Source organism: Onychomys torridus, chromosome 17, assembly GCF_903995425.1.
Source record: "Onychomys torridus chromosome 17, mOncTor1.1, whole genome shotgun sequence".
In the NCBI taxonomy this organism is placed as follows: Eukaryota; Metazoa; Chordata; class Mammalia; order Rodentia; family Cricetidae; genus Onychomys; species Onychomys torridus.
In genome coordinates, this window is record NC_050459.1 from 47,146,051 (window position 1) to 47,168,976 (window position 22,926).

Genomic DNA, 22,926 nt, shown 5'->3' on the forward strand with positions numbered 1-22,926 from the left:
CACAGTGACAGATATGGATCTATTTGCAGCCTTCTACACATTGACATCCAGTTATGCCAGCACCATTTGTTGAAGATGCTTTCTTTTTTCCATTGTACATTTTTGGCTTCTTTGTCAAAAATTATATGTTCATAGGTGTGCGGGTTAATGTCAGGTTCTTCAATTCGATTCCATTGGTCCACATGTTGGTTTTTATGCCAGTACCAAGCTGTTTTTATTACAGTAGTCCTATAGTAGAGCTTGAGGTTGGGGATCGGAATGCCTCCAGAGGTTGTTGTATTGTACAGGATTCTTTTGGCTATCCTGGGTTTTTTGTTTTTCCATATGAAGTTGAGTATTATTTCCAGATCTATGAAGAATGTAGGTCTTCCATATACTTTATCACTATTCCTTGGAATACTAACTGAACACCTACCACTCCATCGCCACCAGTACTCAATTCCTAGCTTGCTAGTCACTTAGTGTGAAAATGCAGGGGTCTGATCAGAAGAAATTCTGCATCACACCTTGTGATCACAACATTGTAAAAACTTCACTTTAACTAAGGACAATCCAATGACAGTTCCTCTTCTGTCTGCAGTAAGTACATTATACCTTTAAGTTGTTTCCTTTGAATCATCATAAAAACTCCATGAAAAGATGTTATTGCTGTTTCACAAAGTAAGACGATGCTCAAAGAGTTTAAGTTTAATATTAGCCAATATAATAGGAGCTTTCAATCCAAGATGGAGATCATCTGGGTTTTTCCATGTTAAAAGCTATCTTTCATACAAATGTAATACTGTAATGACTGTCTAGTGGGGGAAAGGAAATGGATAGCCCAGCCTGTAACCCACTTTTATTCCATTTATTTGTAATAACCTCTGCTCTTTTCAGTGATTAGTATAATTTAAATACTATATCAAAGGCACATTCTATGAAATTATAAGAGCTAATAAGATAGCCTTCAGTGTATTTACAGATGATTATTTTTATTCTGATTATTAGGAGTTATGTATGTATATTACTTACAAGTTAAAATACAAAGTATATTAAAAACATAACTCACCCTACAATATAATTAATTTTTGCTGTATCTCTTTTACTCAAAACAGTATACATTTACTCAGTATGTAAATTTTGCTCAAAAAGCATATATTTTGTTCTTGTGTGTATTAATGTACATATTGTGTGCTTTTTCCGTGTTTAAGTCATACAGCTCTGTCACCATTTTGTAATGTGGTTCAATTACTTTCTGTGATTTCTGTTGTTTTTTGCAACTTGTCTGACCAATTCTTTATTTTCTGTGTGACACTTGTTCACATTCATATATAGACAGACTTACAATGAGTATGAATGTATACCTTGATAGAACAGCATCACTTGTGCAAAATATAATTCCAAAGTGAGTTTGCTGTCTTCACAGAAAGTGTAAGGCCTCATCAGCTTGCAATACTGTATTTTCTTGAGCAATTACAAATATCCACTCCAAGTGGTACTCAAAAGAATTATTTTTTTCCCTCCTTGTGGTTATCATCCATTGTATATACTCATGGTCCATCTAATGTTCTGTGCATGTCCCCCATGTGGTAGAAGTGTCTTGTTGGTGCTGCTCTTCTTTGTTTACACATGACATATTCTGCATTTCTATGGGAACTTTGATAAGGTCAGAAGTTGACTGTAGTCTTAGCAGAGTTGTAGGGGAAGAACTCTAGCAACCTTGCTGTCACACACAGGCCCTCACTGTTGCTTATTTTCTGAAGGCTACTCAACAATTAGATGCTAATAGAAGCATTATGACATTTTATCATACTTGGCAGTTACCAAAACTATATCTGATCACTGTTTTATTCTCTGGTTTTATTAAGGATTGATTGGCAAACTATATATATATATAGTATTAAATAAGCCTTGATACACATGCACATGGTATTTTGAAATGCTCAGAAGCTGTTATCACATATATCATCTCATAGAACAAGCTTCCTTCAGTTACTTTGCCTTCATAACTGTTCTCTCCATCAGTAAACATTTTAGATCTGCAAACTTTTGATTCTTGAGCTTTGTGTCACATGTGAGAGTATTCCCAAGCAAATATACCATGTATATAAATTGGGAAGATATGACATTGTATCAATTTTCAGTGATGTTAAGATCTCCTCTAAAGTTCAACATCAAGTATGGATTTCATGCTGCCATAACTGGTCCAGCTTTTGCTCCTTTCTCTTAGTGCTAGTAATTAAACCCAGGGCTTTGAGCATTCTAATCAAGTGCTCTGTCACTAATACAGCCTTCAATCCAACATTAAAAGTCTGTTATGTATTGTATTTTAATTAAAATTAATATGTATGTATTTTAAATACTATGTTTAAAGGCTTGTATAAATGCTGGTACATAACTTTAGAGGAAATTTGTGTCATTTTGCTTATGTATGGTAGGAGGAAAATACATATGTGAATAAATTTTTAAGCCAACGTATTTGTCAATATGCAAAAAAGCTGTGACTACAGCAAAGAATTTTAAAATCATTTTAAAAATTATATCTCATTTTTGTCTTAAAAACAAATGCAGTTTAACTGTGCTAATTCAGAGACATTAAGTATTCATAGGAATTTAATTCTACCATAAGATTTTAAGCAAGTCGGTGTTTGTTAGCAAGACTTGTATTAGCAGATTCAGTGTCTGTCACGTTAAACTGGAAGGGTTTTGAGTTTGTTTTCCTAAACTCTCAGTGTGGTGAAGAGCTGATCTTGTACTTTTGTCCGACAGGCTTTCGCAGGCAAAGACCTGGAGGAGCAGTTGCGGTCAGTGTCCAGTGTGGATGAGCTCATGTCTGTCCTGTACCCAGACTACTGGAAAATGTACAAGTGCCAGCTAAGGAAAGGTGGCTGGCAGCAGCCCACCCTCAACACCAGGACAGGGGATACTGTAAAATTTGCTGCTGCACATTATAACACAGAGATCCTGAAAAGTAAGTACAGGCAATGAAATGTGTGAAGAGCCTCCAGCGTTCCACAATGATGATGATGGTGTGGGCCTTTGCTTCCAGCTCAATATACCTTAAGTCCTCCCACCATAAAGGAAATATAAGTGAGCAGAAGTACTTTGAATATAACACTTGGGAATTCTTTTTACCTAGTTAGATGATTTCTTGAAATTTATTGCTAGGAGATACATGCATGTGAACCCACATTTATTTTGGGATTTGAGACAACAGGCCACTGTAAACATTTGAAAATACTTAAATAGTTTCCATACGGTGTTAATTTATTTCAGTTGCTTAGGTTAGTTTAATTGTTTGTATCTCAAGAAAATGGATATTTTAAGAAAAACAGCATTGCAAGAATTTTCTTTTTTTATTTCAATTTAGACAAGCTTAATTTCACTTGTGTGCTGGAAGATTTATTCATTGTGCGTAAGATGCATAAAAGTCCGGGCACTATTTTTATAGACAGGCAGACAGACAGACACACACACACTTGAAAGTAATGAAAGAACAATGGTTGTTAACCCATACTACCTTCCAAAAGGTACTTATTGTCTTGTTACCTCAGAGATAACAGACTCAGAATTGCCTTTTTTGAAGTAGATGAATAGCTACTATAACATTTCACAAAAACATTATGATGTTGTGTAAAATGGTATAATATGAGTGGACAGGCCAATTAAGAAAAGGCTTTCTTTAGTTTTGAATATTACTGTGTTTTAAAGTTTGATATTGGGGCCAGGTAGATGACTCAATAGGTAAGACAGCTTGCTATGCAAGCACAAAGACCTGCGTTTGTATACCCAGCACCCATGTAAAGGTATGCATTGCTACGGGTGCCTGTAACCCCAGCATTGCAGAGAACAGACAACGGAAAGTCCTGTGAACTAGATCGTCAGCCAGCTTTTGCCTCCAGCTCACTGAGAAAACCTATCTCAAGACAATAAGATAGAGAATGATAGAGAAATCAAGTCTTCTTCTAGCTCTGTGGCACACCCCCCCCACCCCACCCCCCACAATATGATAGTGCAAAGTATGTTTAAAGCAAAACCAGATAAATTAACTGCAATCATGGTGGAATAACCCATAATTAATTGTTCTTAAAAAGTGTTACTTTAGAGGAAACGATGTGAACTACAATACTTAGAAACTGCATCATTTTTAATATAGTAGAGTCAATAGTGTCACAGGTAAGCCAACAACATATGGAAGCAGAAGTCCAGGAGAAAGCATATGAAGGAGATAGGAAATTTGATTTTGCCTGAAAAGAGTCAGTTTAGGTTACAAGTTGTAATAGGTGGAAAATAACCTTGCTTTGCACATAGCTACTGTCATGACATAATTCAAAATTGTAGGATAGCTTGCCTGAAAATGAGTTTTGAATCAACACTGAAACCATACTTTTCTTTTCATTTACTTTGTCAGTTTAAAAAGAAAAGCAAAAACACCCTGTTTACATTTGCTTCATTAACACAAAAATTGTACATGCCAGGCAAAGGGCATGGCTTTGCTTTTGCACATCTTGTAAACATCCATATATTAAATTTTCATTTTTTAAGCAAGGAGAGCCAAACATTTGTGTTAGGGTAGTGGTGTAACTTTTTAAATCCTTAACTTAATTCTAATTTTTTTGTTACCTCTTTGTAGAAACCATTTTAACAGGACATTTCCTCAGCTATCTTGTTAAATCTTATTTTACATTCCCATACATAGGGACACTTAGGATCCAGTCAGTGGTTTCCTTAATTTTTTACACTAAAGTCTCAAGTCAAATATGATTAACTCTTATATTTTTGGTTGTGAGCCTAGCCTTTAATGTCTGAGCCATCTCCCCAGGCAACAGGAAGTCAATGACTGTCCCACTGAGGGAAGCTTCAGAAAGAAAAAGCCTTTGTGGACTCATTTGGGAGCTGAGTGGCGGGCCTCTCAATGACTCAAAGAGCAAAGAATAAAAAACAACCAACAACAGCAACAAAAATATATATGATAAACTTCCCAACGCTATAGGCTTTGTCTCTCCCTTGGTGGCTTCTGTGTAACTTACGGACTTCCCTGTGACTCAACAGGTATTGATCACGAGTGGAGAAAGACTCAATGCATGCCACGTGAGGTGTGTATAGATGTGGGGAAGGAGTTTGGAGCAGCCACAAACACCTTCTTTAAACCTCCATGTGTGTCCGTCTACAGATGTGGGGGCTGCTGTAACAGCGAGGGACTCCAGTGCATGAACTCCAGCACAGGTTACCTCAGCAAGACGGTAGGTGTCTCAGAGCTCGGTCCTGTGTGAGAACCCTCTGTCATCCGGGGAATGGGGACCTAGACTTCCGATGCCATCACAGCAACTTCCCTCAAGTGGGAGGGTCTTATGTTTTATTGGGGGAATGAAGTTAAGGTTTCAGTTAGCTTGTGTTTTGGAGGCTCTAGTTTCACAAAGAAAGAAATGAATGCATTATAAACTCTGCTCCTACAGGAGAGTCCAAGTCTAGTCAAGAAAACAATAAATATGCATGATGTAATACAATTTACATGTGTGTATGCAAGAGTTATACTATATGTCATCCACAGCATATATAGAATATAGAATATATATGTCTACCTGCACTATGTATACACTCATTTATAGCTGTGGTTTTGTGTTGAATGTTAACAATAACCATCATCAGGGACTAGAGGGAGAACTCAGTTGTTAACATTGCTTAATTTGGAAGCACAGGGTTCTGAGCTCAGTATCTAGTACCAATGGACTGCACAGTCATATGGGTTTGTAATTCCTATGCTAAGGAGTCAAAGATAGGTTCACTAGCCAGCCAGGCTAACTCAATAAACAAGCCCAGGTCTCAGTGAGAGACACTGTCTCTAGTACTCTAGTAACATAGTAGATGGCTTCTGAGGTTGACCTCTGGCTGTCACATGTACATGAACTTGTACTCTCTCACACATGGACACCACACCCACACACCCACCCACCCACCCACCCACCCACCCACCCACACACACACACATACACACACACACACACACACCATTTTTCATTTAGCAACAAAGTGCTTATTTAAACATTTGAGTTTAAATCCTCTGTCTTTAGAAATGTAGCAGAAATACATACTCAAAATATTAAGTTAAATAACCACATTCTGTGGTGCAATGAAAAAAGAAAAAAAAAATGAAACTGTGATTTAATTTGCACAGTGTACAATTTTGTCAAATTGATTGTTTACTGCATACACACTTTAGCTGATCAACAATTGTTTATCAGCTAAACATTGTCTTATTTTATTATAATGTCAATGACTGTGGAAATTAAGTCTGTTCCCTTAATTATCACTGGTCTACATAGTTAGAAATTAATCTTTAAGCCTAACTAAGAGGTATGTGTGATGGTGCTAGGGCAGAGGGGAGTAGGTGATCCCTAAGAATTGAAGAGAGCCAAGAAAACTGGATGTACAAGAAGGATCAGACAATAGTATATTAGGAAATACTGAAGGGTAAGTTACAGGACAGTCATCCATCAGGCCTCGGTGAATACTATAATCTTATTCTAAAGGCAATGGGGCTCAGTAAACAGCTTTTAAGATGGAGAATGACAATATTAGACATACGTTGTTTACAATAACATGCTGGTGTTAACATGAGAATGGGACAGATGTGGAAGACAGGAGACTGAGGTGTGGAAAGCAGAAAGGATACCATCTCACTAACTGGGAAGAGCAGCAAAGGCACCTAGGGGCACTATGACAGTGGAAACATGAGGATTTGAGAAACTTGGAGGACAGCTAACATTTGTCTAAAGACCCCTCTTATCCAGTTGCACACTCATGGTCTTTCATCTGCTTTTCACAGTGATCCACTCCAAGTCTCCTGGTTTCCATAATCCATACTTAAAGTTGTGACTCAGCTTGCTCCTGGAAAGTTGGGCCATGTGCCTGTGACTGCCTGAGAAGCAACCAAGTCAACCTCCTTCTCTCCCATTTCCCTCTGCTTTATTGTTACACTGTCATCAGTTTGCTCAAGCCAAGTATTCTTTTAAGTAAAAGTTCACTCAACAGTTCCACTAACTAAACATAACTTCCAAGTATCTCTGGAACCCAGATAACATCTTCATTCTGATGTTCTCCACATTTATCTCTGACTAGGACCCTAAAACAAGAATCTAACAGCTACTGTCCCACATCCATACTGAGTTCCTTCCAGCAACACACTTGCAACATTTTGTAGTGACGTAAACTCCTTCCAGTCGTACTGTATTCTCGAGTCTGGGCCGGCATTTATCCATCCAGTGTACTGATAAGCTTGTGTTGGCCTGTGGGAATACCCAGAAAAGCATGTCCCCTCATCCACAGAGACCGAAAGTTGAATGCGTTTTGTCGTTCCCTTCTTTAAGATGTGATTTCTTGGGCCCGCCATAATCCCTTGCTCTCAGCTCCCATCTCTCATTGCTTTGACCCTCAAAAGCTGCCTTTCACTGCTCCTTAGATTCCCTTAACTCTTGGATCACAGAGCTGTTCACCTGCCCATCATTTCAGTGTTGTGCGGCCTATCAGAAACACCACCTGATGTCTTCCTACTCGGTCCCCCAGTCCCCATTTACCCGGTGAGGCTCTGCTCACCCTCAGGGTTACTTACACAAGACAATCTCTGCGTTTCCACGCCATCGTGCTGTATTGTTCCATAGCTGCTTTTGTTACCCGTCGTTCGCCATCATCACCTCATCTGTCATGTTTTTATTTGTGTTCTTTATTCTTTTCCCTTAACTCCAAGGAAACAAAACGTGTTCATTAACCTAGAGAATACAGTGCCACACTTGGCACGTGGTAAACACTTGGCCTGAGTAGAATGAACACTTGAGTAGAAGGATGTTACTTCAAGATCCGAGGTCGAGTTGAGGGTATGCTGGCTTTTGAGTTTGAAAATACTAAAGGGTGCAGGTATTAGAGTGATGTTGAACATCGAATTCTGGTGATGTGGCTGGGTCTATTAATTTTTGATTTGGGAGAAAGCATCATGTTGCTTTAATCATTATTTGAAGTGAAGTTTAATGTGCTTATTAATAGCAAATTTATTTATCAGAAGAGAAAAAGAACAAATGCCAAGGTAAAATCAGCATTCATTATTTATTGTTATTCATGATTCGTTACTTACCTCAGCCACTACTTCATTTCGTTTTGTAAAACCATGCTTTCCTCCTACCCACAGGATCCTCCTGCATGGTTTTGGTTAGATTAAAAGAATGCACTTAACTTAAATTCAGTTAAATGAGTGGTATCTTATAGTGTTTTACAGTAAGTTGTAACATATACATCTTATCCAAATAGGATTTAATGTATGGCCAAGATAATTGTATTTGGGGCTGGAGAGATCACTCAGAGGTTAGGAATGCTGATCTTATACAGGACCAGAGTTCAATTCCCAGCACCAAGATCTGGTAGTTCACAAAGGCCTTTAACTTCAGCTTCAGGGGATCCACCTTCTCTACTGTATATATCCTCTACTTCTGCACATACATACACAAAATTAAAACTCAACTTATACAATAAAATTAATATTCATCATCATTAAAAGTCATGTAGGTGTTATGAATGAGGACTCCACCGGTTTATGGAAGTCTATTCAATGAGCTGTCTATCCCAAGTGGCTAAAGCAGGAAACTCCCAAAGGCAGGATGGAATGGTCAGTTATGTTTTCTCTTTTTAATACAGTTTGTTACATCTACTTGATAACTTTCTCATATATATATATATGCATATATATACATATATATACATATATATACATATATATATATATATATATATATATATATATATATATATATATATACCTTACCAATTTACATGTGAGAATGTGTGACGATTTCTCTCCAATTTAAAAAAAAAAAAACTTTCTTACTGCTAAATTTCTTTAAGGTAAAAGGAAAAACAAAAACAAAACAAAACAAAAAACCCAAACAAATATTAAAAAACAAAACACGAAGCTTTGTTTTGTTGAAGTTTCAGACACATATTTGAGCAATCAAAGTTATCAGTCTGAGTCATATAAACTTTAAGAACACCAGGACTTAGAATGTTGTGTCTGGATTGTTGATTTCTTTTTTTAATGGAAACTTCATAGAAATGTTTTCTTATGGGTCTCTGTGAAAGGCAGGTTATCAGAATGCATGAGGAAGCCAGTTTCTAGTTGCAAAGTAAAACCACATGGGCTGAGCATTCCAAACTGGAGTAATCAATAACAACTGCTCAGAGGCATCCCCCTTGAACATCCAGAAACATCCAGACTGGATGCCATCTTCCTCTCTTGCGTAAACATGCCCTGAGTGTGTTTTCTCCTGTGAAGTTGTATCTGTCGGAGACAAAAACCGAAAGCTAAAGTAAGTCTTGCAGACAGTAAATTATTTGGTGGTGAAAGTGGAGGCAGAGGAAGATGTCTTTGAAGCCTCATGCCTGGTGTAAGAAGCTCTCGAATATTCCTTTCTACCCTACATGCCATCCTAAAGATGGGAATAAGTTACTAGGGCCATGGATCTCACTGGGAGGCCTGAAGAAACTGGGCTCTTTTTGCATAATTGTTAGCACCAGGCCAGAGCCTAGCTTTCATGAGCTAATTCTGAGCATTGTTTAAAATGCTGTGTTTCCATCACGAAAAGAATTCTCAATTTATGTTTCATTATTTTTATAAAACATCATATAAACATAGGTATTCCTCAAATCATTCCTGTCTATATTTAAATAAAATGTGTCATAATCTCTTTGTATCATAATATATTGGTGCCTCAGTATAGACTGGAATCTTGTAGTAAAAATGGGCACTATTGCTTTGTTCTGTAGCTGGAAACCCTTTTTCCAGAAGGCTGCAGTAGTGTGAAAGATTCATTTATTCCACTCATATATATTCATATATTGGATAAATAGAATGTGATTTGTGCTGTATCTCTAGCAAGTTAATATTTGGCAAGTAAAGTCTAGAAGATAGATTTCATCTTGATGGGGAGAAAGAGCCCAGGAAGAGTTAGCAGAAAGTTTTGCAATAGTCATATTTTCCTGAAGAGAGTAATGAAGGCATCTGTAGAACATGCTAAATTGGTTCAATAAAGATATTGATATGTTAAAATTCTATCGAGTACTCTGAAAACTCCTGATTTGGGGTTTTAACCTATTTGTAACACAGTGTATGAATCCTGCATGACAGTATGTTAAAATTTAGTTCAGAGCTGGATGTCAAAACTGTCTTCTATCTATGTTCCACAGGTTTTGAACAGCTGCATGTGCAGCTGGAACACTAAGTTTGACAGCTAGGCTGAACTTTGAACTTTCGTCTTTTCCCATTTTTAGAAATTATTAGTTTAAATGTTTGGTAGTTTTAAGTCTGATTTTACTATTGCTATCATACCCTCTAGCCACAGCCTTTTATTTTTGTGTTAAATGTGCTCAAAGTTAGGATAGTTAGAGGAAATGCAAATTGTATTTTAGACATGAAGATGTTTGAAAAGCCTCAGTTTTGATCATATTAGTATCCAAAAATACTCCCTTTGAATTTAGCAATAAACTGTAGCCCAGTATATTCCTGACCAAGAAGTTCTGCACTTTTTCTTGAACAGCCTGTGAGGTGTACGGAAATGGGAAGTGTTGATCTACAGCAGTTGCTATGCTGAGTAAACACTATTGTCTCAAAGTGTGCTTTATTTGAAATCCATTCTTGTTGGTGAGAATTGATCATTATATATTCTTATTAAAGAATGCCAGTAGATAACAATAGAGAACCTAAAGTCAGAAATATTTCCCATTTCTCTTTACTTGGCACACACAGACAGAATATAAAATCAGATGTTTTTCAATTTTTTGACTTTAAAGAATGCCTTATTTATATGCATGCCTTTTTAAAATTTATCCCCAAACCAAAACAAAGCATATAAACATATATGACACCTGTTCATAAAGAATATTTTTACCACTTAAATATTAGATCAAATATGAATTAATATTATGTGTTGTTCTGGAAGTACTTTCTTCATAGCATAAAACTATTTTAATAAATATCAGGCTGTAACTGAATACATTTTTACACAGATTGTGCTATCTTTTAGTACCTACTGAATAGACACATTGGATATGGAACATTATTTAATTCTGTAAACCATGCCTGAATTTTATACTTTAGACTTAAAGTGAATAAAAAAAGTGCTGCTATGTACAGATTAAAACAGAAATTAGTCTGAAAACAGTGTGAGATAGTTTTGAAGCATGGTAGAATGCACTTGCTGTTTCAAACATCAATATGTTTATATAGAATCTACTGACAGAAGATTGTTGTTAAGTTTTTAGATGTAACATAATGGACAGAGAAGACATCACATGAAGGTTCACCACAGTTTTCTCTTTACTAAGAGCATCATTAGAAACTATATGGTCCCTTAAAACTTTTCCCCAGTATCTGTCACTGTGGTGTGTTCATGTGTGTGCAACCACATGTACGTGTGTGTGATCAGTACATACACACATGTGTGTTGCCATTCACTCTTACTGATTATACTACTAACCATGAGCTGCTTACGGATAAACATCATTAATGACAGCTATCATGCTGGAGCAAGGAACAGTATGGACCTTTGCTGTTTATAGATACTCAATAAATAAATTATTGATGATATGAACAAGGGAAAAAGTTTAAACAGTAACAAAAAGATAAACATCAGATTCTATTTAACAAATATTTACATTAATCTTGGCAGCTGTTGTTGTGGTTTTTTTTTTTTTTTAAAAAAAGGAGTGGGGAGAAGGCAGAATCCAAACTCATCAGTAGACATCACCATTATCATCATTATTTTATAGATAATGGATTGGAGATTTAGGATTATGATAACTGTTCCTAAGCTACAATTATAAATGGCAATTCCAAGACTCTACCCATTACCTGTTATTCTTTAAGACCTCCAACTCACCGGGTGGTGGTGGCCCACGCTTTTAATCCCAGCCCTCAGGAGGCAGAGCCAGGCGGATCTTTGTGAGTTTGAGGCCAGCCTGGTCTACAGAGCAAGATCCAGGAAAGGTGCAAAGCTACACAGAGAAACCCTGTCTCAAAAAAACCAAAAACAAAAAACCTCCAACATTTGGTTCTTGTTTCATACTAGGGAATGACTAAAGACAAAAGCAACCAAATGTTTGAAGAATATGTATATTTTGTTTAAAGTGGCACATCCATTTTTAAAATGTACTTGCAGTGATTGATTATCGACTTGTGTTTTAAAGTTTATGCTTTCTAAGCATATATCATCTGATTAGGAAAAGAGGCCTATGCATTCATTCTAAGTAATATTGAATTTAGCATAGTTATTGAAAAATCACAAATTAACATGCAAATTAGGACATTTACAAAATTTAAAATGTTAGACATATTTCCGTCGACATACACATACAGGGCAATACAAAAGGAAGTTGGAAAGGAGAGAAGTCCCTTGAGTATGCAGCAAAAGCTGGCATAGGTGCATTTAGCCTCACTACACACACATAATTGTCAGTGTTTTCCAAGTTGATAGATGGATACAACCTAAGTATAAAGAATTCTACTTTTCGCATTAATCAAAACTTTCTCTGGATCCCTAACCTTTCCTCACTGACATCATCAACTACAGAATGAAGAAAACTCCCTGAAAAACTTGTCAAACGCTTTGCAAGGAAAGTCTCTTGCTTTCAGCCGGTTTGTCCCTGTAGGTCACAGTAACTCAGTGCAGCTTCCCTAGTGCCAACTTAGCCACAGTGAAATGGGACATTAGTTGTGATTTTGTTTTCCTTGCGTTTGGTTAATGCCAAAGCACCACGGTAGCTGGCATGCTTATTAAAGCTGTAAGCTTATGACAGAGGCAGCTATACACAGTGTTCTGACTTTAAGCCTCTTTACCTCCTAGATCATCCCTTTCCATATTTATACATGCACACACCTCTTCCTACCTTCAGATGCTCACAGCTATGTTGATTTTTCTAAGAATGTGCTTTATTAATACACAGTTTAACTGTCCTGCATCTGACAAGAACATTCTTCAAAGCTCTTGCTATTAAATACAACCTATACGTGGGTGAATATTATCTACATGCTTATAAGAATGGTTCCATGATCACTTAGGCTGCCCATAGTGGCCTTCTGGTCCTCTTCCCCCCTTAGATAACTGGGTGGATGGAACTTGGAGTGCCAGCAGCATTGTGGGTAGAGATGCTGCTGCCAAGGCTTGGGGTGGGGTACTTCAACCCTTTGGCATAGGTATTATCTCCAAAACTGTCTTCTCTGTCACTGTTGGATTCTGTGCTGCCTCGTCATGTAAGGTAATACCAATGGTGCAATAGAAACCTTTAACAGCAGATGCCCCCAATGGTCTGCCATCTCTGAGTCCTTTTCCAGTCATACTGGTCTCTCTTTCTGTCCCCCTAGTTCACTTTGCTGCTCCTCTCCTAGAGATTTTGCCCACCCACTGCCTGCATAGCTACTTGTAGTGTTTCTAGTCTCCACCCAGTCCCAACCATTTGGGGGGTGGGGATACTTGCCTAACACTGAATCAAAGGCGCCATTTTCAAGTTCTTTTCTCTTTCTTTGGCTCAGCTTCCATTGCGCATTCCCTCTGGGCTTCCCCCTGAGTAATTTAGCTTCTCACAAGATATTTGTTTTCTCTGCCTCCTCTATGTTCCTGTTCCCCAGCATTCTATTATTACATGCGTTCTCTTTCCGTTCTCAATGATCTCACAGCACATCACAGCTGTGCTCATGATTTTATTCACAACTTTGATACTGACAGCTCTTACAAAGCTCTCCTGCAGCTCTAGACACAAATATTTACCTGTTTATTATATAATCATTATTACACCTTTATTTACTGACCTATATGCCTTGCTATCATTGCTTATATAATGGAAGATATGTTAAAATATGCAAGTGAAATCATATAGAACTATAAAAATATTAAGAACTGAAGCACAGCTCAGCATTACATCATATGAGAGAGCTCAAGTTCTGTCCCCAGTGCCACAAAAATTAAAGAATAATTGATAAATATATTAAAATTCCTCTTTTTATGCACAACCTATGTATCCTCTATACCACTTATTGGTATTATAGGCTTAGTGCAAGTCCTAAAACAAAAGAAAAGTTGTAGCTTATGTAGACCTACAAGGTTTTTCATAAAAGAGCTATCTATACATAAGGAATGTTGGCCATCAAATGAGAAGTTTCATGTCAGCAGCATAAACAAATTCATGCTCAGAAAAGAACTGCTCAAAATCATAATTCTGGCATGTTGAGATCATATATTATCTATAAAATGTATAGTATTCTGGAAAATACATAGCCTTGAGAATTTATGCAAATAATATCATCTCTATAAAAAACTATATACATAATCATATTCATGTACACTGTTATATAATTTTCATAACAATCCAAAGAAATAATACATTAGTTATTATCTTTAGTTAACTGATTATTAAAGAAAAAATATACCGTGGAAAAGCTTAACCACTTTTCCAAACCCACATAGTTCTCAAATGTGGAAACTAAGAAAAATATCCTTAGTTGGAAATTTAGCTCAGTGGTAGAGTGCGCGCCTAGCAAGCGCAAGGCCCTGGGTTCGATCCTCAGCTAAAAAAGAAAAAGAAAAATATCCTTTCTGGGTATATATAATTTTATATCCGTCTTTCATGAACATGTGATGTTTTGCTAGAAAGTAGTTGAATTGTTGAATGTTATCTAAATACCCTTCAAATAAAGAAAATGTGCATCGTATAATTTAAATGGTCCTATTTCCTCAATGTAAGTTGATTTTGATACACTAAAAACACAGAATTACATATTGATGGTGTACTACATATTGTTTAAATATGTATACATTGTGTAATCAGGTTAAAAGCCCATCTCCTCAAATATTTATAAGTTATTTCTGCAAAAATACTGAATATACATCTGGTTTTTTGAGATGTACAATACACAATCCCTGTAAGTGGTCCCCTCACTGTGAAATGGTACCCCAGAGCTACTATTACCTCCTAACTGCAGCATGGCCCATCATTCCTCCCCAGTTTCTGGAAACCAACATTTCTACTCTCAATTTTAATGACATCTGTTACTTTATTTTGCACATACATATGAGACCATATAGTACCTGTATTCCTGGCTTATTTTACTTTACATGGTCTTCAAATTCACTCACAATGTCATAAATAATAGTATTTCTTTCTTTAAAATTCAGCAAAAAGGTCTTCCTGGTGTGTGACCAAAACTGTCAAATGTATTTTAACCCCTCACCATTGTCAGCAATTGTTAAGTGATGGCATGAAATTACAGCCAGGAAGCAGGGAGCAGTTCCACAGCTCTGAGGCATTTCTCCCTTTGGAGCACTTCTCAGATTGCTATGGCAATACAGAGTAACACAGGCTTCAACTGTCAATTTTTTAAAACTATAAATAGATCTTACAAACAAGCAGTTAATGGGTAAGGTTACCATTCTTTCTAGTAATAAGTTGGCTTGTGATCTTTAGAAATTGAAATCCACTGAGTCTATAGGTTGCTCCTCCTGCCCTTTCTGAGACCTGTGGTTCTCTGCAAACTAGAAATGCAGAAAACACCTTAGTCACATCTCATCTTTAGACTCGAGTCCAACAGCATGTAAAATGCCCCCACTTTATTTTCAGCTCCTTTTTATAAGGTCTGTCAAGAGTGCAATAACACAGCTTTGTTTGTTAAAATAATAGATCACTTGTTTTTATTTTAAATGTTGTAAATTCTTGAGATCTGAGATGTGTAAAACATTCAAGAAGAAATTCCACTTGGAATGAAAATGAGTTTTATAACTGTAATTTATGTCTACGGATTTGGTTTACATAAAATAGGACTTAACTAAGCATTTCTAGGCTGTGTCCAGTAGCTTTGCTCATAAGTCAGGAAGATATTTACTACAGATAATCTGTGTTGCATTTTAAATCCCTAGGCTTTTAAGACCCTGGTACTGAGTAATCCAGGACTCGGAAATAATTCTTTTTCCTTGAACACACTGGTCTGTCACTGCTCTGTTCTATGTCATTAGTTGCTCATCATACTTATAATCCATAGCTAGTGATATGATATAAGCATCTGAAATATTTATTATTTTGATGGAAGGTAGTATTTAGGAGCAAACCACTTTTTATTTTGTTACCATTTGAAAAGCACTAATGCTCTGCCTATGTTATGCAAAACCAAGTCATAACAAGCTAATCTCATGCACTCTTTTGGACTCCAACATTTAGCATAGAAGTCCTTGGTAGCATCTATATAATATTTTTCTTCTTTTTGTCCCTTTGTAGTTGTTTGAAATTACAGTGCCTCTCTCTCAAGGCCCCAAACCAGTCACAATCAGTTTTGCCAATCATACTTCCTGCCGATGCATGTCTAAACTGGACGTTTACAGACAAGTTCATTCAATTATTAGACGTTCTCTACCAGCAACATTATCACAGTGAGTATGAATTAAGTCTGTTCTTTTCTACATCTTCTCCTAACTTAAAACTATCTTCAAATAAACACAAGTTTATTAAAGTAAATTTTATAAAGATGGTTATATTTCTCATCGAATACAAAACATAAAATATTATACAATAATAGTAGAATTATATTGACTACCCATTGAATAAGCAGGGTAGTTCACCATATAAAAGGGCATTCTGTAGAATGGTGCACATCCCACCACTGTTCATACAACTAATGAAGTAGTCACATTGATTTAACATCTGTGAAATTGAGTAGCCACTTAGAAATTATGCTAAAGCTTAAAAATTTAAGCCTTAATGATTTAAGTTTAAAACAAATATCAACCATACATATTATGATGATACAGTAACATATAGTTGAAATATAGCTTCCTATTTCTTGTTTCAGCAAAGACTATTGAAATCATACTTAATTACTTGACTTTTCCCTTCATATTACTTGAAATAACATTCATACTGTCATTTAACATTCAAGTTGTTTTCCTATCGCTCTTTTAGGATAGCAAAGAGTAGCAATTTTTAAAGGGAAGGGCAGAGCATCAATTTGGACACAGTGAATAAGTTATATTGGAATAATTTTTGTTGTCATTTGGTTCCTAGGAACTTTGAAGCCCCAGACAGAGATGGAGCTCAGTGTTCTTTTTTATTCCTATGTAGTAGGATCATACATAATTCCAGCATTTATTATAACAGCATAAGCAGATGGACAAAAGTAGCACAAAATATTAAAAACACACTCACCTTTGAGGCCTCAACAGAAAGTGCACCGCACTAAGAGTGGTCTTCCCATGGGATCTCTTCAAGATGCTCAACTTAAGTTGACAGATAATTGACTCTCTTCAGGACATTTTAGGGAACTCAGTTATAGCCAGACATTAGCACGAATCTGTCCTCCTTGGCTTGAGGAAGAAAAAATCTCACAGATATCTCTGAAGAAAACCAGGGTAATATAAGAAGGAAAAACAACCATTTTAACTGAAGAGTGGGTCCTCCCTGTCATCTCATTCATGCAGCCCTTGGAGAGCTGGTCAATTTTCTCGACCTTATTTCCTTGGGCAAAGCATCCATTCTGAGAATTTCAGGTATCATCTTTGTGTTCATGGTTCCCAAAATTTCATTTGAAGATCTGATCATATTCTTGCTTGTCAGTAATTTTCGACACATATTTTTTATTTCCATACAATTATCTTAGCTATGTGTTAAACCAAAAGATTAGTTCAATCCATTCTATTTCTCTGTTTTTTGAAGCACAAAGTTCTCATATTCTTTTGAGACTTTGAAATTTCAGTTATCCCTAATTAATGCATCTTTTATCCCACACAAGAATTAGTCATCATTTGAGAGGAAAAGGAGATACCTCTTCCAACTTACACTTAATTCTCCTCACTTATAGTCATCCACTTTATTCTGTGTGGACGTCGGATTTAGCATATCATTGTCAAGTCAGTCTCTTGGTACCAAGTCTTTTCCCCCATTCCTGTCTACTATTGTAAGTAAGCTTTAAAAGTCTTTTAAAGCTTACTTACACAAGAATGGTGCCATCTGTTGCTTAAAGAATTGGGCACAAATTTCTCACCACCATTTTTCTTTGTCATCTTACGTGTCAATATTCTCTGTGTTTTACAAAATCTGATTTCCTGGTCACAAAGTCATTTCCTGCTCTGTATCTTGTTTCTATTATGATTTTAGCTTAGAGTAAGTTCTCTTTCTTTTCTTCCTTTCTAAGGCCGCATCCATTTCTTAGTGCTCAGATGAAGGTTTTCCATTGCATTTGTCTGATTGAAATTCCACAGTCAGCACGGCTTCTGTGTTAAGATGGCAGCACTGCTTTTTGCTCTGCATATTATGCTTTAGAGATATAACCGTGTTATTACATATACATTGAGTTGGCTTATTTCACAGGTACTATATTCTATTAAATTGATAAGTGATTATGTTTCCATGGCAAATACGACAGACAAATCAATGTACTACAAAATAGAAATAGAAGGGTGTAATCATAGAAGGGTAGAAGAACACACACACACACACACACACACACACACACACAGAGAGAGAGAGAGAGAGAGAGAGAGAGAGAGAGAGAGAGAGAGAGAGAATGAGAACAATTATATTATGTAAAGACACAAGTATCTTGTTTCAAGATATGATTTCTCTCTGTAGCTTTGTCCTGGAACTTACTGTGTAGACCAGGCTAGCTTTGAACTCACAGAGATCTGCCTACCTCTGCCTTCTAAGTGCTGGGATTAAAGGTGTGAGCCACCACTGCCTGGCAGGTATCTTAAAACTACTAGTGGTGAATTTATTGATTAGTTGGTTGATACCTATAATGTCCAGTGAAGACGTAAGGAAATTGAACAGTCTAGTGGCAATGATTAGGATGATTTAATTAGATTTTAGTCCATTAAATCAATATAGTATTAAATAATGAGAAGACTAAGGCTGTGATTTTGAAGAAATGAACATCAGCCTAGGTATCCTTGTATTTTTGTAAAAATATAAGGTGAGAATAGGAAGTTTTATAGATAGTTAAATGGCATGAAAAGGTTCAATGTAGTAAAAGCATCTTGAACTGTACTTAATGCATCATAAAATGGCTGCAAATTATTATTTGAAACCAACTGTGATACAATGTCAGTCTTTGAAGCAGTGTCAACTTGAAAAGAAAGATAAAGGGGGTTGGAAAATAGAAAATTCTAGCTCAGATTATAATTCATCTTTTATTTGCTTACTGAATTGTTATAAAATGTTGGTACTAAAATACTAAATATAAAGTGCTTGATAGTAAGAAGTTACATTTATTGGGATTTAAGGGGAGGGTTTCATTATTGTAAGGACTCTTACCTTTGCTGAAGAGGACAGAAGATACAAAGCCCAGGCACCTTCTTATTTAAGACTTGAGAACTCAATATCTTTAGTCCATTAATCTGTAATAGATCCCCAGTCCCATTGCTTAAAAGTTCAAAAGTCATGACATTTTCTTTTTCCAGCTTTAGTTGGCCAGTTTTCCTTTTAAATTTGAAGATCATACATTAGTCATATTCTTTAAATATAAATAAACAGATGAGCATAAAAATAATTTACTAACATTTGTAAAAGAGTAGGGATAGGATACTCCCATTACATTAAGACATAAATTGAGGCATAATCATAAACTCTCTGATCAGAAAGAATTTTTCCTCAGCATTCAAAAGAACGCATTTTAGGATGTTCTATACATCATTATTTTTTGAAATCTTAAAGTATGTGTCTGCTCATCATTTTCTACAGTATTCTCTCTATATAGATACTATATATACGTGTGTGTGTGTTTATATAGAGAGATACAGAATATATACATATGTTTATGTATAAATATATGGGTATAGATTATATATGAATATATGCATTTGTTTATTGATACAGATAGAATATATGTTTATATATTCTAAGATGCTCATTTAGGAGTTCTTGGCATGAATGAATTTACCAGTAAAACTCAGTCAAAAGAAGCATTGTTTGAACCCTACAGCATTAATTTTTTTCTAACGAGATATTACATAGTAGCCAAATGGTCTGGTTTATCAAAGATTGTCTTTGACATCACATCATTTCTGTGGCTGGCTGGTTCACTAGGAGAAGAACCAACAAAGTGTAATTCTACCAGTACTTCTTCATTGACATTGTGCCTGTGATTTATCCCAGCAGATAGGAAAATTAGAGTGATAAATTCAAAATACTAAGCTATGCTTTTAAACCATTGAACATCAGCTTAAGGAATTTTATTTATTTATTTCTTTTTTTGAAGGTATTGAGGTAGAGTAGAAAGTTTTGTGTACTGAAAAATAGTGAGACAAATTTCAGTATAACCAAAACGTTTTATGTGTTTTAATGCTCATAAAATAGAAAATAATTATTATTTTAACCTGGTTGATATACTATGTCAGTTCTTGTGAAGGGAAAGATATAAAGAAGACGAGGTATATTTTTTTTTATTGATGAGCTAGTATTATAATTAATAAAATTCCACAGGCTACATGAGAGTTCTCCTTGTAGTACATTCTATAATTGGGCCAATGACTAATGTCATGTATCCACCATGATATTATTACACAGAAGAATTCCATGGCCCTTGAAATCCCATGTTACACCTATTCATATCTCCTTCCCTTGTACTCCTGACATCAGGGAGTTATTTTGAGGTCATGTAATTGTCATTTGGTTTGGTTTTAGTTTCCTGCTAGTGAAGTATGGTTGTGACAAGGTACTAAGTCCAGAGACATTGACATAATTTTTACTGCATTTCTGGTTACATAACTTTATGCATTCTCTGGCTTAATTTAATTCATTTAAATTCAATGAGGAAATAAAATCTGACAAACTGATGTAGTAATTTTTATTGCTCCGTACTACTAAAACCTCTGTAAAAACAAATAAAGCAGAGGTTTTGATACCTGCTCCACATACCTTGTTCACCCGGATCCCTCCTCTCCTAAATCATACAGTTTTTTTTTAATTTTATAATTTAATTTAATTTTACATATCAGCCCTGGATTCCCCTCTCCTCCCCCCCCCCACTCCCACCTTCCCCCCCAGCCCCTCCTCCACATTCCCATCTCCTCCAGGGCCAAGACTCCCCTGGGGATTAAGCTCAGCCTGGTAGATTCAGTCCAGGCAGGTCCAGTCCCCTCCTTCCAGGCTGAGCAAAGTGTCCCTGCATAAACTCCAGGTTCCAAACAGCCAGCTCATGCACTAAGGACAGGTCCCGGTCCCACTGCCTGGGTGCCTCCCAAACAGTTCAAGCTATTCAAGTATCTCACTTATCCAGAGGGCCTGATCAAGTTGGGTGGTCCTCAGCTATTGGTTCATAGTTCATGTGTTTCCATTAGCTATTTGTCCCTGTGCTTTTTCCAATCTTGGTCTCAACAATTCTCACTCATACAATCCCTTCTCCTTCTCTCCTGGAGCTCCACCTGGGGCCTGGCCGTGGATCTTTGCATCTGCTTCTCTCCGTCATTGGATGAGATTTCTAGCACAACAGTTAGGGTGTTTGGCCATCCGATCACCAGACTAGGTCAGTTCTGGCTTTCTCTAGACCATTGCCAGTAGTCTACAGTGGTGGTATGTTTGTGGATTTCTGGGGACCTCTCTAGCACTTTGCTTCTTCCTATTCTCATGTGTTCCCAGCTGAATCAAGAACAGAGAGGGAGAACAAGTGATAAGAGACCATGATAAATGAAGACCTAATCATACAGTTTAAAACGCCAGTACTCTGCTCAGTTAATCAGTCAGTGACCATACAGCATGACTGCTTCATATCCAGTGGTGGGCAGCCTTTTGTGACACAGTAATGCTTTAGAACAGTTGTTTGGAACTATATAAGAAGAAAAGGTATTTGATATTTTCAATTTGCTTTCTAAACTAATGAAATACTTTCTTATGCTTTCAATTAATGCTTGTCAAATTTATGAAATGCATCCATTAGACTTATGCACCATCTTTTTCATTGAGAACTGGACAAAACCTGCCTCTGTCCACTCTTCTTCCAGTCAGTCAGCAGACTAACAGAACACAGGCAAGCCACATCACAGACAAGGCAACAGCTCACAGGGATCAACAAAATCCTACTCAAGACAAATAAGCATATGCGCATTGTTTAGATGTAGGAATACTGACTATTGGCCTTTATATTTTAAACTTCAGAATCTTAAGATGTGTTTCTTGCTTTATTGGATGGCAACTTTGAATACAAGGCCACTTTGTGCATCAAGTCTTTCTCTATCCTGCCAGCCAGATCCCAGATAATGACATGTAGACTGATTGTTAGTTATGAAAGCTTGGCCTTAGCTTAGGCTTATCCCACAAGTTCCTATAACTTTAAATAATTCATTTATATTAATCTATGTTTTGGCTTGTGGCCTTTTACCATTATTTCCCATTCTGTGTGTCTGACTCATTCTGCATCTCTCTGGTGCCTCATTTATATCCTCCTACTTCCTCTCTCTGTGCTTGGAAGTCCCGCCCTCTACCTCCTGCCTGGCCATTGGCTGTTCAGCTTTTTATTACACCAATCACAGCAATACACCTTCACGCAGTGTACAGATATCCCACAACGTTGTATACATGTGGCTTGAGTGTGTTTGTATGTATGTGTGTATAGAACTGAACTATAGTAACAAAAATATAATAGCAGACACACATATAGAAACAAACACACCACCTTTCAGCTATGCCCCCGAAGCTTTACTACATTTTATTCATTGTTAAGCACTATAGAAGAGCTGTAACTGAGTAAATGTCTATATAAAAATTAAAGTGTATTCATGAGACTTGAATAATGAAGTTAAGCTAAAAAAAAAAAAAAATGGAACGAAGCTAATGGAGGATTTTATCCAGAATTCTGTAGCCTTTACATCACCAGAATCCAGCTATCCTTCCTTCTGCTACTAAGACAACTATCTTTGAAAAGGTTTCTGGATCTGTAGA

At 36.5% G+C, this 22,926-nt stretch overlaps 1 protein-coding gene across 1 annotated transcript in view; it reads left to right on the top strand.

Moving 5' to 3' along the window:
- Vegfc (vascular endothelial growth factor C) overlaps positions 1-22,926 on the top strand; it is a 103,257-nt gene that overhangs the window by 68,611 nt on the left and 11,720 nt on the right. Inside the window, exons 2-4 of the mRNA XM_036166422.1 lie at positions 2,749-2,950; positions 5,032-5,222; positions 16,279-16,430. Coding sequence (XP_036022315.1) covers positions 2,749-2,950; positions 5,032-5,222; positions 16,279-16,430 — 545 coding nt within the window. The remainder of the gene's footprint in view (positions 1-2,748; positions 2,951-5,031; positions 5,223-16,278; positions 16,431-22,926) is intronic.